Here is an 18,580-nt window from a genome sequence, read left to right as displayed (position 1 = left end):
AGCGATTTGATACATTTTGAGTGCCCACAGGTCTGATTCAGGCTGCTCCCAATCACTGCTCATTAACAGTTTTAGGCTGAAAGTTTTCAAATAATCCACATACCCTGTTTCCCCGAAAATAAGACATTCCCAAAAAATAAGACCTAGTAGAAGTTTTGCTAAATTGCTAAATATAAGGCCTCCCCTGAAAGTAAGACCTAGCAAAGTTTTTGTATGGAAGCAGGCCAAGCGCCTGTCAAACAGAACACCAGAGCATGCAGGATTGGTACATGTACATACCATAGAGTGTTGTACATGGAAATAATGGTAGTAAGAAGAAATTCTTGATAGGATTCAGTTTGTCTGGTTATGCTGGTTTGTGATGACAACTATTGTACAGTATACAATAAATATTCATTTTCTATTCAACAATAAATGTGAATGGAAAAATGGAAAAATAAGACATCCCTTGAAAATAAGACCTAGCATATCTTTGGGAGCAAAAAATAATATAAGACACTGTCTTATTTTCGGGGAAACACGGTAGATAGGATTTGAAATCAAATATCCTGGTTGCGATGCCACTTCACAAAATTAAAACAGAAACCATATTTATGTAAAAAATAATACATCTTTATTATAAGGCAGGTGCCCTTAGAAGAGAACTACTTTAATCTCGTGATTGAAGCCTTGAAAAACATACTAGGTGAGCAGACTAGCTCTCAACTTACAATTTAAATACAGAGGGGAAAAAGGAACACACACTAACTTTAAAAAAGAAAACCCTGAAAGCAGGCACAATGCCAGATAAAACTTAACTGCTCTTCCCAGTATTAGGTCCTATCAAGAAATTATCATACTTCTGTACATTCATAGTTCTGTGGGATTATCGAATATATTTTTGCTAACCTTTTCTATGCAGAAGAAGTAATTTCTAGTATTTCAAATGAAAAAAGATTTGTCAAGGTCAGAACAACACTTCAACTTCCTAAAACTAGAATGGTTAATATAAACTGAGGTTAGAGGAAAAGGGTTTAAATGCATTTAAAACTTAAGCAGTCTGGTTGGAAGATGTCTCTAGAGGAAACTGTTCAGGAAGCGTTCCAAAAGGTCATCAGGAAGGTCCTTTTTCATGGGAGTTTCTGTTTGGGAAGCAGTGTCTTGGTGACTCTCCTTATTCTGGATAATCTGCATGGGAGAAGCTGGCCTAGAAAGCAGACAGCAGGGGAACAAGAGTGTATAGGAACTTCAATTATAATCTGTGAAACTTTTATAAATATCTAGGGATTCTTCCTCGCCATCTCAAATTTATGGAAACAGAAGTAAATTCTGACTGAAATATTTCTGTAGTAGATGCTTTTCAAACTGAGAATTAACATCCACACAAGCAACTCTTATCACACTGTCATCACTTCTCCCCACAACCAACAATCATCTCCATCTTACACCAACACTATTTCCAAAACCAAATTTAATAAACAGATCAATTCAATCAATGTTTTACCTAGAAGTAGCCTTTTATTTTTATTTTCTTTATATCCCGCTTTATCTCTCCATACAGAGACTCAAAGTGGCTCACAATCAAAAACATTACAACTTAAAATATACATATACAATAATAAAACAGTTTATCATTATATATTATCAGTAGTATTATATTTAATATATTAGGATTACATTACAATTTTATTATATATTGTTATTAGTAGTATATTGAATTACAGTATATTATTATTATAATAAATATTATATGTATATATATTATTAGCATAGCATATATTATTTTTCTCCATTTCCCTTTTCTCTGTTCTGACAGCCATCTTTTAGGCTCTATCCACAGTGCAGAATTATAGTAGTTTGGCACCACATTAACTACCATGGATTGATGGTGGAGTGCAGGGATTTGTAGTTTTGTGAGATATTTACCCTTCTCTGACAGAGAGATATTTACCCTTCTCTGACAGAACACCTAAGATTCAAGAGAATGGTACTATGGCAGCAAAAGTGGTGTCATACTGCTATAACTTTGCACTACCAATGGTCTCTTAGACTCTTGTGTCACATCACAATTAGCCATAGTTGCCCATAGTTTGTTGCTTAAAACTATTACACTATGTAACATGATTATAAATGTCATTGCCTAATTGGTTCTAGCATAAAAACATGCAAAAAGTTTATTAAACTGCAAAAGCCTATACACTGAAACGTTAAAAATGGCATATTTTCATGAAGTAAAATTACAAATGAATTGCCTAATGTGAAGGAAATAATAGTACTACCCTTAGCCACAAAAACAAAGTTTCTGGAACATGACAACTACAGTACAGTAGAGTCTCACTTATCCAACACTCGCTTATCCAACATTCTGGATGATCCAACGCATTTTTGTAGTTAATGTTTTCAATATATCATGATATTTTGGTGCTAAATCCGTAAATACAGTAATTACTACGTAGCATTACTGCGTATTGAACTACTTTTTCTGTCAAATTTGTTGTATAACATGATGTTTTGGTGCTGAATTTGTAAAATCATAACCTAATTTGATGTTTAATAGGCTTTTCCTTAATCTCTCCTTATTATCCAACATATTCGCTTATCCAACGTTCTGCCGGCCCATTTATGTTGGATAAGTGAGACTCTACTGTACTTTCAAAGTAAGTACCGCACAATTAAGCAGGAAATTTCACTTTCAAACCAGGAACAGATTTTTTTTCTAATTTTGTTACATAGTATTATTTTCACCACAGTCACATTTCTGGTTAGTTCCCTCTGCTACTCCCTCCTTGTTACCTCCCATCTTAAAGCAGAAAGGTGGAGAAACAAGACAAGGTTGCAGCCGCAGGCTAAGAATAAGTCATGGTTTGGATAAGCCTGAATTCACAAACAAATAGCAAACCATGGCTTGCAATGTGTGTGGAATACATAGGATCCTCTAAATGCTGTTGGCTTAGAACCCCCATTAGCCCCTAACTGAACAATCAGACAAGTTGATATTTATCAGTATGATAAAGACTTAAAAATAATGCCCAGGCTTAAAACTTTTATCAAGCATGTATGAATAATAGATATATCCAGAGAGAAAATTAAACCAGAACTTTGGGCTGCACGTTTCAGAAATGACCCATCACCCTAGATTTCTGTGAGTTGTCTCTATTACACTATGTAACAAAATCTGGATTTTTTTTCTGTTCCTGGTTTGAAAGTGTTATTTCCTTTTTACCTGTGTGGTACTTACTTTGAAAGTAGTTGTTATACTCCTGAAATTTTGTTTTTGTGACTGCCACAAACTATGCTGAATTGGTTGAGACTCTTGAGATATTCATTGAAAAACTCTAGCAAAATGTGCTGCAGAAAGTACCATGAAGTTTTTGCAGTTTAATAAACGTTTCCCATGTTTTATGACAGAAATAATTTTTAAATGACATTTACAACCCAGGAACAAAAATAGTGTTACGTAGTGTTATCACTTTACTGTCTGACAAAGGCAAGAGGCAACAAATCGACTCACCAATCCTGTGGGAGGAACTTCCTCTGCTGTCTGCATGTGGCAGGAGTGGTGGGGTTAGAGATAAGTGGTCGTTTTCTGAAGCGCTCTGAATTGCAGCACGGAGTGATAAGGACCTTTGGGTATGGGGTGCTAATGGGTCTGGCCCATCTGTTTTGTTTGGCTGATCCTTCATTTTCTGTGGGCAAAGAAAGAGTAAAACAGAGGGAAAGACTAGAGGTAGGGAGCTCTATCCAAGGTGGCTAAATCTGTACAAGCAGTGATGCTGGATCAATCCAAAGGACTATGCAGCTGAACATCCACTACTGACCAGTTAGAGCAGTGGTTCCCAAACTGTGTTCTGTGGAACTCTATGGTTCCACAAAAACATTGTAGGGAGTTTGGAAAAAATCTTTAAAATCATTTTTTAAAACTTTTTAAAAAGTCCATGCCAGATGATAAAGATCTTATTGAACTTCAATATACTTTTGCTTTGAACACAAAATTTGAATCTGTGCCACTGAATGACTTTTGGGTTGGAGTGATAGACATCAGTATCTAGAAAGGCTAAAGGCTATCCAAACAATGCTCCTCTTCATGTCCACTATCAAAGCAAATCAGTCTTTTTGGCTGATGCTTACACCAAAAACAAATTTAGGAGTAACTTGGATACCGCCTTGGATTTGCATATTCAGCTAATTTCAAAACTATAAAAATGAATATATATATATATAATTCATAACTTTTAATATTTTCTTGTAGCAAAATAAATATTTGTGGCTATACCCAGTATTTTCTGGTACCAAAATAAATGTTTATGTTTATATTTAAAACTCCATTTATTTGGAAACCTAATACATTATACAAAATGCTCAGGCAATAGGAATAGATGAAAGAAGGAAAAACTTTATGGGTTCACAATGCTTAGTAAAAATCAAGGATAGAGTTGGGTTCCACAGGAGGAAAAAAGTCTTCTGAAGGGTTCCATTACCAAAATAGTTTGGGAACCGCTGAGTTAGAGGCTCAGTTAAAAAACACTTGTAGAAGCTCCTGAAAAATGTAAAAGCAGAACAATTCTTCTTTTGCTGCTCCTACAATTGATAGAGCCAGTCCTAATGGAGACTGGTCTCTTGCCAGTTGTTCAGCACTTGCAAAAGCATTGAAAGAATACAATAAATAAGATATCAAATATCAACACAAGCCAAAGCACTGTGTACTAATGAATCGCGTTCTTCGCACTTTCAAAAGTGTGATGCTAATCCACCAAAACAGAACACAATACAGCAATAAACCCCTTTTGCAGACCTCTGAATATATCCCTATTTAAACATTTTCCATATACACTACAGAGAACAATGCAGGAAATAGACATAAAGCTATGGATTGCTGTGAGTTTTCTGGGCTGTATGGCCATTTTCCAGAAGCATTCTCTCCTGATGTTTCACCCACATCTATGGCAGGCATCCTAAGAGGTTTTGAGGATAGTTAGAAACTAGGCAAGTGGGGTTTATATATGACAACACATGAAACTATGGTTACCTTCTTCCTCTCTGATAGTCACAGGGGCTGAAAACCTTCGCTTTGGATCTTTTCTCTCTGACCTTGGCAATGAACAGAAGAATTCTTCCTTCAGGAAAAGGGCCTTCTGGTCCTCAAACTGTTTTCTCTGTTAAAAAAAGAAGACAAATAATTCCAGGGTGTTCACAAAGGCAGTAAAACTGTGGTTAGGTTGGTTCACTTCAGAAACTAGACGGAGTCTCTATACAGGATATGTGATGCCCAGGAACCGAGTTCTGGCTTATATTTAAAGTCTGTGCAGAAGGAATGGGTTTTGTCTTCCTCCTTGAATAAAGAGAGACATAGGAAAGTACACAGTTGCACCGTAGGTTTGTTAAAATCAACAAGACAGATCCAAAATTGAGGAAGCTTTCAAGTTTAGATCTTCACTAGGCTTGATGCTAAGAATATTCAGGGATAGAGAAAGAATATCAGCTTGTTAATCAGACCATATTAAAATGGACATGGGGGACATAACTGAAGTATGAATCCTATGGTACCTTAAAGCTGAAAGAAATGCAGTAAAGGTTGAGTATAATTTGTTTGAAATACTTGGGACACAAAGTGTTTTGGATTCTGATTTTTCCACATTTTGGAATGCCTGTATTTGCATAACATGCATGAGCAAGTATCTTAAGAAATGGGATCTTAAGTCTAATAATAAAATATATTTATGTTTCATACATATTATGCACATTGCCTAAAGGCATTCCTTTGCAATTTTTTAAATACTTTTGTGCATGAAACCAAATTTGGGTAATGTGTTGTCGAAGGATTTCATGCCGGAATCAGTGGGTTGCTGTGAGTTTTCCGGGCTGTATGGCCATGTTCCAGAAGCATTCTCTCCTGATGTTTCACCCACATCAATGGCAGGCATCCTCAGAGGTTGTGAGGTCCATTGGAAACTAGGCAAGTGAGGGTTATATCCTGCCAACAAAGGATTTCCCCAGGAATGAAGCCGCCAGGCTTTGAAGCTGTAAGGCCATTCAATGTAATCAAGGTGGCCAATTGCAACATTCACACTTGCCTCAAACAGACAACAGTTCTTGCTCCCTCCCTGGACATTCCACAGATATATAAATCTCACTTGTCTAGTTACTAACAGACCTCACAACCTCTGAGGATGCTTGCCATAGATGTGAGTGAAACGTCAGGAGAGAATGCTTTTCCATACAGCCCAGAAAATTCACAGCAACCCACAAGTTTGGGTACACTGAAACTTCAACAAAACAAAAGGTGTCAGTATCTCAGCCAAATGTGGACAGCTGTGGATTTTGGAGTATGTAGATCATTTCCAATTTTGGATTTCCAGATAAGAGATACTCAACCTGTATTAGCCACAATGTGGGACAAACATACAACTTGAGAAGTTATTTACTAGAAACAAGCTACACTAAAAGGGTACAAATACAGGGACCAGGCTTTTCAAGAAGTCCAGATCATGCCACCAACAGGCTTCTGTATAGGACAAACACATAATCCTCTGTAATAAGACTTAGGCTCCTTCCATGCAGCTAAATAAAATCCCACATTATCTGCTTTGAACTGGAATATATGGCAATGTGGACTCAGATAACTCAGTTCAAAGCAGATATTGTGGAATTTTCTGCCTTGATATTCAGGGTTATATGGCTGTGTGGAATGGCTCTAAGTTAGAAATCTGGCATTATAAGGGCAATATTCAAAAGACAGTAAAGAATACCGCAACTCTCCAGGACAGGGGTACTCAATCTTTTTAAAGCAGAGGGCCAGTTGACAGTCTTTCACACTGTTAGGTGGCCGGACTATAGTTTGAAAGAAAAAAAATCCTATATACATTGCACATATCTTATTTGTAGTGCAGAAAAACCTGAAAGAATACTACAAATATTTAAAATGAAGACTTTTAGCCAACATAAACTTCCCAGTATTTCAATGGGAAGTGTGGGTCTGCTTTTGGCTGGTGAGATAGCAAAGTTAATTAGGACTGTTTTGTGCCTTGGATTCGTTTTAGACGTATGGTGACCCTAAGTCTAAAGTTTAGGGCAGAGTGGAGGAAATGATCTTGGAGGGCCACATCTGGCCCATGGACCTTTGTTTAGGACCCCCTGCTCCAGGAGATACTGTTAAAATTCTGGACTGAAGCCAGAAATCTGAAACAAGACTGCTGCCATTCTCACTTTGTATTTTTGGATGTGTGGAAGTAGATTCACCATGTTTAGACTGCCCACTGCTGACAAAATGGGAAACTAACAAGAAGATGGTTGATGGCTAACATGATGTTACCACAGTGACTATAAAAGAAAGGCATTAACTTTGTGGCTTAGCTTCTTTTGTCCTAGGAAACAAGCTGCCTAGCCTACCTCCCATCCTAGCCGAATGGCTGCCTCAGTGAAGTTTTCTCGCTCAATTTCGAATGCCTTCTTCTGCTCCTCAAGCATGTCCCGCTCCTCCAGCAGCCGTTGCTCTTCCTCCAGGAAGTAAGATCCCTTCAGGTGCTCTGGCAACTCTGAGCTGATGGCAGAAGCCAATTGCTCCTTAAAGCAGGAAAAAATGGTTGTAAAAGGAAAAATTAAAAACAGTCCCTCTATACCTGGAGTCCCCCAAACTAAGCCTTTGCGGGCCAGATGTGGCCTTTCAAGGTCCTTTATCCAGGCCTTATCCTAAACTTTAGATTTAGGGTTGCCCTAAGTCTAAAATGACTTGAAGGCACACAACAACAATTCTAATTAACTTGACTCTCTCATCAGCCAAAAGCAGACCCATACTTCCCATTGAAATACTGTTGGTTAAAATTGTTTTTCATTTGAAATATTGTATTGTTCTTTCATGGGTTTTGCACTACAAATAAGATATGTGCAGTGTGCAGAGAAATTTGTTCATGTTTTCTCAAACTACAGTCCAGCCGCCCCACAACAGTCTAAGAGACTTTGAACCAACCCACAGCTTTAAAAGTTTAAGGATCAATACTATACATAAATCCACTTGTGGGGCTGTTAAAAAATGTGACCAGCCAAATAAGGTAAGAATAGACAAGATACATTTTGTAACATTTTGTATGTTGATGTGTCCGTTTCTCTATCATGGCTTTTCCCACCGAATCCTAGATTGGAAATTTGGTTTTGGGGTGCTCAGAACCCCTGTCGGTAATTTCCAACCTTAACTACAACTTGCAGCTTCTAGGATTCCTTGTGAGAAGCTGGATTACCCAGCACTTGTGTCATGTAGTTAAAAGGTTCAGCCACAAGAGGGAATCACAAAACCAGTATCTAGGCAATAAAAACGTTGCTACTGCTGGCAAACACCCCATCAAGTTAGTGTGGTCTTTCCCCCCAGTGCTTGAGAGAGTCTGAGCTTGGAAAGGTTACTTTTTGGGAACAAATCCTAAAATTTCCCAACCAACCTAGATGCCATCCATGGTGGGAGCTGCTGAATAACCCTTGCCCAAAACATATTCAAGCCATGCTCAGAACTTACCATCTCTATCCCCTAAAGGTCCTATTTTCTTCAAGTAATGTTTTCCAGTGTCGTATTCATGGGTCCTCTCTCCTATAATATATTTTTGGGCCTCACTTTATAGAATCATAAAGTTGAAAGGAGCCTTCTGGACCAAGAAGTCCAACTCCTTGCTCGGTGCTAGGTACATCTGAAGGACAGAGTTCTTTGAGATTGCAGACTTGAGGATAATGGGGTCTGAAATAGTTTTCCAATTTGGTGGAGATATTATTTCAGGGAAAGAAAATCTACACACTTAATTGTTGCCCATCCCAGCAAATATGGGTCTGCCAGAAGAGAACTGTTCAAGTAGACAATGGAAACCATGAACACTTACAGAAAGCATTCAGTACTAGCAAGTTTGAAAGAGAAAAACAATTTTTGACAGAGAATAGCTGTAATCCCACAGTAGTGATAATTTCTTACTACTTTCCAAGATTCTGTACTTATACAAGATATATACATGCACTACAACCCTCTCAGTTCTGTCCCCCATCTCAATTATGTTATATCTTATTTAAATTGTGGTTGGGCTTGCCTGCAGGGTAAGAGGGCCATTACCAGTGTCTTCAGAGCATAATATCACACTTCTGTCATCTTGTGGAACAGAAAGTGACAATATGGTGCGTCGGAGGTAATAAAGAAATAGAAACAAATATGCCTTAAAATCACAGGATTTCAATACGGGTCTTTTCCCCCCTCAAAAAAAAAAACCCAACAACAACAAGCGTAGACCAGGAGATAACAGGGACACGTGGGACTTACAAAGGTCAGGTGTAGGCTAGAGACTACAGAATCTGAACATTAAATTTAGATCAATTTCTGTCTGGCTATGAACATAGTTTGGAAATAGAAACAGGTTCGCCGGCTCTCGCAATGGCTTCCAACACCACAGGACACAGTATAATTCCAGTCCAGCTTTCCAGAATGGAAGTTGGTACCATAGTGTTGAAGGGACTGCACATATCCCTGAGAATATGGTTCTTGAAGGGTGCCTATGTGGTGTCACCTCCTCTCCAATGCTGTGTAATTTCTGCATCAGGGGTAGACAGCTGCAGGATCTATGAGAGGGTCAATTCACCCCACCTCAGTGTCAGACCCATACACCAAAACGTGGTTTTTTTTTCATTGGAGTCTTTCTCAAAAATGGCAACACGATATGATGTTCCAACAGGGCCAGTCAATGTTTTGAGAGGGTGTTTGAAAAAAAAAAATGAAGTATTTGTGGGTGGGGTGTTTGAATGCATGGAAGGGGCATTTTGCGTGGTTTAGAGTTAAATAAATCCCACTAAACATGCATACACACCTCTCTTAATATAGAGTAAAACATTGAATTCTGGGTTTTAACTTTGTTTCCTTATTGTGCAATCTCTAGGTACAACTCAAAGTTGGAGTTCTTCACTGTTTAGGACCATGATCCTGGCAGGACTACTTTCTCTCACTTTTCTCTGCTCACCTTCTGAGACTGTTAGAAGCCCTCTTGTGCATCCTAATCACCTCAGAAGTATGCCTAATTTGAGCCTTAATGCTAGTTGTGCTCAGGCTCTGAGATGCTTTCCTAAAGATGACACATCTCAACCTCTAACAGTTTTCTGGAAGGTGGTAATGTCAAAAAAGCTTTCAAACAATGAACAGTTACTCATTTCATTATTTCTACTGGTTGTGTTTAGTCTCTGTTATGACTTCTATTTAAGTGTTTTATGACTGTTGGCAAAACCGTTTTTTAAAACTGGTCATAGTTTTGCGTTATGTCACATGTGCTGGGTTAGGTCAATATTCCAGGCTCATAAAATTACCGAATTCTAGATTAAGTCACTAGCACAAGGTGCATCTCTTTTGCTCTAGCTGTAAGTATTCCATGGAGATGTTGGGCAGAACAAAAAAGCCTTTAAAATACCATATAACAGGGTGGAAAAGATGCTGAGAGGCAACTAACCAATTGCAGACTTGAGGATAATGGGGTCTGAAATAGTTTTTCAATTTGGTGGAGATAAAATTTCAGGAAAGGACATACGTTATTAGAATCATAGAATCATAGAGTTGGAAGAGACCTTGTGGGCCATCCAGTCCAACTCCCTGCCAAGAAGGAGGAAAATCACATCCAAAGCACCCCTGACAGATGGCCATCCAGCCTCTGTTTAAAAGCCTCTAAAGGAGGAGCCTCCACCACACTCCAGGGCAGAGAGTTCCAGAGAGTAAGTAGGAATAAGGACACTTCACATACGGAGTAGGACATCCCTAAAAGCTTTGCAGTGCAATCCTCATAATCTGTTACCATCAGACATGCTGATTGAGATTTCTGAGAGAGTTGGAAGACTAATAACCTCCGGATTGTCAACGCTCTGTACACAAGAGGGTTTTTCCTTCCAAAAATTGTCTAATATGATATATACAAAAGGGTCACTTGATTTCACTGGTGGTATGGAAGACAGAACAGATCAGTCCCATATTGGTCTGGAGAGAGGGAGTTTTGTGTGTTTTTGCAACTCTTTAAGCACACACAGATCCAGCACCTAAGAACCTCGGCTTTCAAGTTTCTAGTTTTTCCGACTGCTAAGATTTGTGAACACATCCTAAAACTGGTAAGTAGCACTTCTACTGGTCAAAAGGTAGAAGCAAAGATACTTGAACATCTTGAATTGTTCCTTGCTCCTTACCAAAGTAAGTGCGCATACAAAGAGCTCTGGTCAGTATCAAACAGGTCACTTAGACAGAGAGTACTGTGAGAAGAAACAAGAATTGTTCCTTTACCTGGAAACACTGCTGCAGCTGTGCCATCTGAGCCCTGTTCTCTTCGATCTCTTCCTTTAGCTTCATTATTTCCTTGTCATGGTCTGTCCCGCTGATGACAGGGTCTTGCCCCTCCTCCTTGGAAAATCGGGAGCCAGCAGCAGTCAGAGCTGAGGAAGGAAAGATACAGGAGGCCCCTTAATGCAGGGCCCCCAAAATTTCAGTTGCAGTGGGCCATGCAAGGAATTTGCCTCTGGAAAATACAGTCATTTCCCTAAGGACGCCCTATGGCAAAGTTTTCTTGGCCAAAGCCATTCAAAGCATATTTGCTTTTGTGTTGTCAAAGGCTTTCATGGGTTGCAGAACATGGTCATACAGCCCGGAAAACTCACAGCAACCCATATTTCCTTTTGCTTTCCCCTGAGGCAGAGAGTGTGTGACTTGGCTGAGCTGAGCAGGGATTTGAATGTTAGTCTCTACATGAGGCATACTGGTTTAACTGTGACTATGGTGGGGTTTAAATCTTTGCTCAGCCATGAAAACCCATAGGACAACCTTGGGCTTCAAAAAACCCTGGAACAGGTTCACTTTCCTGACCTTTTTTTTTTTTTAAACCAGGGACCACTTTATCCAGAGACCGCTCTCCAACATTAGTACCAAAAGGGTTACAAATCAGTTTAGATTTGGTTTGGTTATTTGGGGTGCTGATTCAGAAAACTGCATTGGATAGACCACATCAGCTCTAGTTTCTGATACAGAACATATGCCATCCAGTAGTCACGATCTGCTCACCCACAGAAAACCATATTTAATAATCTAGAGCTGATTTTCCCCGCATGTCTTTCAGACATTATTTTAGGTCTCGTGGCCCCCAGGTTAGGAACCATGCCCTATACCATGCTATCAAAAAAAATCACTATTCAGGACAGAAGCTGCAATTAAACATTACCAAACCCTAGTTAGGTTCAAAACTCTACTTACTTTATGCTAGATTTAGCTACTATTCTTACCTTGTATTTCCTGTTTATAAAATTGGAACAACATTTAAGTCATTTGCTGATTTACAGTGAACCCATGAATACTCTGGCAATGAATATTCAAGAGGGGATTTGACATTGCCTTTCTCTGAATACAACCTACAGCAACTGGTACTTTTTGTTGGTTTGCCTTACAGGTACTACTCAGGCCTGACCCTGCTTAACTTTTGAGTTTAGAGGACATCAGACAGATCATATGCCTCCATGCTATTTACAAGATTGTTTGCAAGTGCTATAAACTAGCATGCATATTTTGAACCCATACACTATATCAAAATGCAATTAATTTTAATGATTGTATGCACACAACTCCATGAGGTAGTATTCAGTAGTTTAAGATGATTTGAGACAATAGAGAACTTTCACCTGTTGACTTTCTAACCTACCACACCTTCAACATAAACACTGAATAAGATTGGGTGCTAGCAGGCACAGCACAGCAAGTGTTTTTAATAGCAGCAGATAACATTGTTTTTAGTAAACTTTCTTCGGTGGGAAGCAATACTGTAGAACTGTAGTTGCTTTGCTTTTGAAACAAGTCCAAACAAGAATCAAAGCTCGTTAAATATAAAACAAAGAGTACAGGAGGCCCCCAATATCCAGTGAAGTTTGATTCCAGGCCCCCTGTGGATATACAATAGCATCTCTTAAATAAAATGAACAACTCAAATGAGTGTCAGAAAATCTGTGAAATGGCATGAGACTACAACATGGTATTGCTGCACATCAGATTAATGTTTAGTGAATGGCAAAATCAAGATTATTCACTTGTATACTGTATATGGTATTAGAGCCATGGTTGGTTAAATCTTTGGAAGCAGAATCCAAGGACAAACAGGGCTAACCATATATCTAACTGAAGGTAGTCATGCAATCCAGGGAAGCATGTGTTCTCCCACATCCACTGGAAAATTTAGTGTAACGAGTACTTTCTGTCTTTTAGATGTGCAACAAAATTTTTCCCCTCACATTAGATGAGAATAATACTGAGTAATCAAGCTTTGAGTTTAGTGGATACTCCAAGTTCCATGCTGCACTTTTTCTCTTAGCTCATCATGTAGTATTCCTAAGTAGTTTAACAGACATGTGTGAAATTAATATGTGCCACATAACTAGGGGTGCAACAACATCATGTAGCAAAGTATACTAGTAAGGATTTAACTACGCCACTACATTGTTGCTTCCTTCTAGTTTCCCCTTTCCCCTGTCAAAATGAATACCAAAGGGATTCTTCCCTTTAATACATTTGTATTTCTGAAGACCTTCGAGGAGTCCTCTCACCCTGGTCCCAATTTTCTTTCTTGTATGTGGTGCCACTTTGGCTATGTAAACATTGGCACTCACATCTGAATATCAGGGGTAGGAGAAATGGGTAAGAATCAACTTCCTGGAGGAGACCAAGGGCAGAAGTTGACCACATCATCACACAGAAGAATCTAGAGGCTCCTAAACATATTTTAACCAAATCTGTGAAGAAACTAATCCCAAGAGTCAAGCTTGCAAATGAAGAGGTCCGACTTTTGGAGTGAAGAAAGGAAACCATAGTCCTTCCTGCAGTCCCAGTCTGGAGTTCTCCAGGTGGATACAATAGCTTCCTCATATAATCATTTCATACTTTCCTAATACAGTCAACCTGCCACAAATGCAACCAACCATGGCTCAAAAATATTCAGAAAAAAATCCCAAAAGCAAATCTTGATTTTGCCGCATACAGTGCACTATGCTGATATGTAGGCAAGGCATACCTTACTATAGCATCCCACAATTTAATAGATATTTAGGCTCTCTCTGGCACTTGATTGAGTTGTTCACCATTTTATATAAAGGACAGCATTCTACTAGGCAGTAGCATATAATAGGATATGAACATCTACCAATTTTGGTATCCAAGGGAGGCCCTGGAACCCCAGTGGATACTGGGGGCTGACTGTATCTATAAGTGATTGTTCACAATCCTAAAGGTAGAAAAGCCTTAACTAGCAGGGAAAAACTTGATAGGCAAAATTTTCCCCTGTTGGCCATGCTTTTACCTTTGGCCATGCTCATAACTAGAATGTGGCCCCTTTAAGACTTCTCTGTAACTGAATTAGACCACCAAGCTGAATGGTCTCTCTCCCACCACTAAAATGGAAAAGCGCACACATCCCCAAAAAATCCCAAACCATACCTTGGTAACCAAGGGTCTTCAGGTGATTTCTGAGGCTACACCACTGTTCCTGGAAGATCTCATATAGAGAGCTTTGCTCCATGCCCTTGGGGAAAGAAGACAGCAGCTGAATATTCCCAAAGTTAAAGTTGGACAAGGCTAGAGATGGGGTTGTTGCCACTGCCACTATAGCAGTCACTCCAAGGCCTCACCTGGGCAAGGCTCACATCCTTGCTCAACAGCTGCTCCATATCCTGGCCCACTTCTTTCAGCAGCTGCTTCAGCTTGGCATTCTCTAAAGCCAACATCTGCTCCCGCCGTTCCTGCTTGACCAACTGAGTACGGAAGAGCTCTTCCTCCTTTCTACAAAACAGAGAGGCAGAAAAATAGCTTCCTGGGCCATCGTTTTTTCTTGTAAAGGGGGGTTCAATGTTGAGTATAGTCTGCAAATATTCCATTTCTACACCACAACAGGACAGAGCTTAGCAAAGTTATCTATATGTGTGTGTGTGTGTGTGTGTGGTTTTTTTTTTCTTTACAAGTTAAAAAACAAATACAAAATAAGAGAAAAAAGGAGAAAGAAAGAAAGAAAGAAAGAAGAATAAAAACATGAGAGAGAGAAAAAGAAGAAAAATAGAGAGTGAAAAGTAACTAGGAAAAAAAAAAGAAATTTAAGCTTCCGAAGACATCTTTGAGGTTTCCACTTTTTTCTTCTTTATTTTCCTCTTTCTTCCCTTCTCCTTTCCCCAAAGTTATCTTTTCACACACACTTCCCAGAATTATGCAGTGGCTATAGTCCAACAAAGTAACTTTTCCCACCTCCGACTTGTCAAATATTTCTTAGTTAGTTATGCACAGATGGACTCTCTCGCCTCCATTGTACTCCTACTCACCCAACTAGTTCTTCTTCTGTTCTATTCTCTATTACAGATTGAGTATTCCTTATTCAAAATGTGTGGGATCAGAAGTGCTTTATGCATGTAACAGCACATACTGATGATAACGTAGTCTGTGCAGATTCAGAAGACTTATAAGACACTTTAAACGCCTTTGCAGAAGAATACGAGAACCTTGGCTTCTCACTGAACATCAAGAAAACCAAAGTGCTCTTCCAGCAGTCAGCAGCCAATCCCTCTGTAATGCCAGAAATACAGCTTAATGGTGTAACATTAGAAAATGTTGACCATTTCCACTACCTTGGCAGCCACCTAACAAAATGAAGTTCAACAGGGACAAATGCAAAGATACTTCACTTTGGCAGAAAAAATGAAATGCAAAGATACAGGATGGGGGACGCCTGGCTCGATAGCAGTACGTGTGAAAAAGACCTTGGAGTCCTCGTAGACAACAAGTTAAACATGAGCCAACAATGTGATGCGGCAGCTAAAAAAGCCAATGTTATTTTGGCCTGCATCAATAGGAGTATAGCATCTAGATCCAGGGAAGCCTCCCCCTCTATTCTGCCTTGGTCAGACCACACCTGGAATACTGTGTCCAATTCTGGGCACCGCAATTGAAGACAGATTTTGACAAGCTGGAAGGAGTCCAGCGGAGGGCAGCTAAAATGATCAAGGGTCTGGAGAACAAGCCCTATGAGGAGCGGCTTAAAGAGTTGGGCATGTTTAGCCTGCAGAAGAGAAGGCTGAGAGGAGACATGATAGCCATGTACAAATATGTGAGGGGAAGTCATAGGGAGGAGGGAGCAAGCTTGTTTGCTGTTGCCCTACAGACTAGTATGCGGAACAATGGCTTCAAACTACAGGAAAGGAGATTCCACCTGAACATCAGGAAGAACTTCCTCACCGTGAGAGCTGTTCGGCAATGGAACTCTCTCCCCCGGACTGTGGTGGAGGCTCCTTCTTTGGAAACTTTTAAGCAGAGGCTGGATGGCCATCTGTCGGGGGTGCTTTGAATGCGATTTCCTGCTTCTTGGCGGAGGGTTGGACTAAATGGCCCATGAGGTCTCTTCCAACTCTATTATTCTAGGATTCTACCTCTCCACAAAAGTCAACATTGACACTGAAATACAACACCGCCTGAGCTTGTGAGTGCAGCATTTTTCCGAATGAAGCAGAGTGTTTGAAGATAGGGACATCCGTAGGTATACTCAGGTGCTTGTTATTGTCCTTCCAACCCTGCTATAACACCTGCAAAAAATGGATTGTCTACAGACATCACACCCAACTTCTGGAATGATTCCATCAGCGTTGTCTCCAAAAAAAATCCTGCAAATCTCTAGGGAAGACAGGCGGACAAATGTCAGCAAGTTGGAAGAAGCAAAGACCACCAGCACTGAAGCAATGCTCCTACGCCATCAACTCTGCTGGACTGGCCATGTTATCCAAATGCCCGATCACAGTCTCCCAAAGCAGTTACTATGTTCCCAACTCAAGAACAGGAAACGGAATGTTGGTGGACAGCAAAAGAGATTTAAAGATGGGCTTAAAGCTAACCTCAAAAACTGTGGCATAGACACTGAGAACTGGGAAGCCCTGGCCCTTGAAAGCTCTGATTGGAGGTCAGCTGTGACCAGCAGTGCTGCGGTAGACGAAGAGACATGAATGGAGGGCGAAAGGGAGAAATGTGCCAAGAGGAAGGTGTGTCAAGCCAACCCAGATTGGAGCTGCCTTCCACCTGGAAACCAATGTCCTCACTGCGGAAGAACATGCAGAACAAGAACAGGTCTCCACAGTTATCTACGTACCCACCACTAAGACACCACACTTGGAGGGCCATCATACTCGGACAACGAGGCATCGTCTAAGTAAGTATGCATGAAACAAAGTCTGTGTACATTGAACTATTCAAAAGCAAAGGTATCACTAACTCAACCACCCATGTGGACACTTTTGGAGGATTCTGGAATTCTGGATAAGGGCTACTCAACATGTATTATAAATTCATCTAAAATATACCAACAACAACAACAATAATAATCTATGAGAAGTAAAAACTAGGTAGTTGTATGTTTTCTGGGCTGTATGGTCATGTTCCAGAAGTATTCTCTTCTGACGTTTCACAAACATCGATGGCAAACAAGGAAGGTTTATATATCTGTGGAAAGTCCAGGGTGAGAGAAGAACTCTTGTCAGTTGGAGGCCAGTGTGAATGTTGCAATCACCTTAATTAGCATTGAATAGCTTCATCTCCTGGTTTCTTCCTGCTTAGGGGCATCCTTTGTTCAGAGTTGTTAGCTGTTCCTGATTGATTCATATCTGGAACTCCTCTGTTTTCAGAGTGTTACTTCCTATTTATTGTTCTGATTTTTAAGTTTTTTAATACTGGTAGCCAGATTTTGTTCATTTTCATGGTTTCCTCCTTTCTGTTGAAGTTGTCCACATGCTTGTGGATTTCAATGGCTTCTCTGCGTAGTCTGACATGATCGTTGTTGGAGTGGTCGAGCATTTCTGTGTTCTCAAATAATATACTGTGTCCAGGTTGGTTCATTAAGTGCTCTGCTATGGCTGATTTCTCTGGTTGTGTTGCCTTCGACAACACAAAAACTAAGTAGTGTCCCATGATAACTAGAAGAAACTGGAGTATTATTTCAAGATGTTCAAAAGATTCATCTTTTTACTAATTTCTAGTACCAAAAAGTAAAAGAAATTTAAAACCAGTAAAAAAAGTATTTTGGGGGGGGGGGGGGGCAGAACCTGGCAAAATCTGTGTCTTACTAAGTTTAAAAGAAATATAATTTATTTTCATATCTCTTGGGAATGAGATTTCTGCCAAAGACATTCTCTTAATGTGACGGATTTAAACCAAACAGCAGAATACAGATTGCTGTAGGCATACTCTAATCTCAACTTTAAGACTGAATGCACAGAATACTTTCATCGGTTTCCTGCCTTTCCAAGGACAGATTTGTATGGAGGTTTGGAACAGATTAAGCATTCACATGCATCAGAGTTGTTGAAATTACATCCGTTCCCTTTGTTGCCACAGCAAATATGAAAGGCTTAGTAGGACTGCAACATATATTCTAACACTTAAGGCTCTAAAATAAATAAATCTTCATGGAAAAGTTTTCTGTCCTCTTTTTTGACGCCAGAAATTATTTATTAATCACTTGGGAAAGTGTTAAAAATGCCACACGAAAGCAGATTGTACACAGAAAGTGCCAGGTTTAATTCCTGGCATTTTTGGGTCTTTGTTCTTGTAAAAGGTGTC

The 18,580-nt window shown here is 39.6% G+C and overlaps 1 protein-coding gene across 4 annotated transcripts in view; it reads right to left on the bottom strand.

The window, feature by feature from the left end:
- Window positions 1-590: 590 nt before the first annotated feature.
- The window catches only part of LOC103277727 (afadin- and alpha-actinin-binding protein), a 29,558-nt gene continuing 11,568 nt past the window's right edge, over window positions 591-18,580 (bottom strand). For 2 of the 4 annotated variants that reach the window (XM_008103713.3, XM_008103715.3), the window contains exons 8-14: window positions 14,623-14,773; window positions 14,432-14,516; window positions 11,249-11,424; window positions 7,366-7,539; window positions 5,006-5,132; window positions 3,491-3,665; window positions 591-1,186 (exon numbers count right to left, since the gene is read on the bottom strand). In XM_008103713.3, the coding sequence (XP_008101920.2) occupies window positions 1,057-1,186; window positions 3,491-3,665; window positions 5,006-5,132; window positions 7,366-7,539; window positions 11,249-11,424; window positions 14,432-14,516; window positions 14,623-14,773 (1,018 nt within the window). In that variant the 3' untranslated portion in view covers window positions 591-1,056. The remainder of the gene's footprint in view (window positions 1,187-3,490; window positions 3,666-5,005; window positions 5,133-7,365; window positions 7,540-11,248; window positions 11,425-14,431; window positions 14,517-14,622; window positions 14,774-18,580) is intronic. The other 2 variants (XM_008103714.3, XM_008103716.3) reach the window with 2 other exon arrangements.

This window comes from Anolis carolinensis, chromosome 2 (assembly GCF_035594765.1).
Source record: "Anolis carolinensis isolate JA03-04 chromosome 2, rAnoCar3.1.pri, whole genome shotgun sequence".
NCBI classification, from domain to species: domain Eukaryota; kingdom Metazoa; phylum Chordata; class Lepidosauria; order Squamata; family Dactyloidae; genus Anolis; species Anolis carolinensis.
This window is presented reverse-complemented; position numbering and strand designations above follow the sequence as displayed.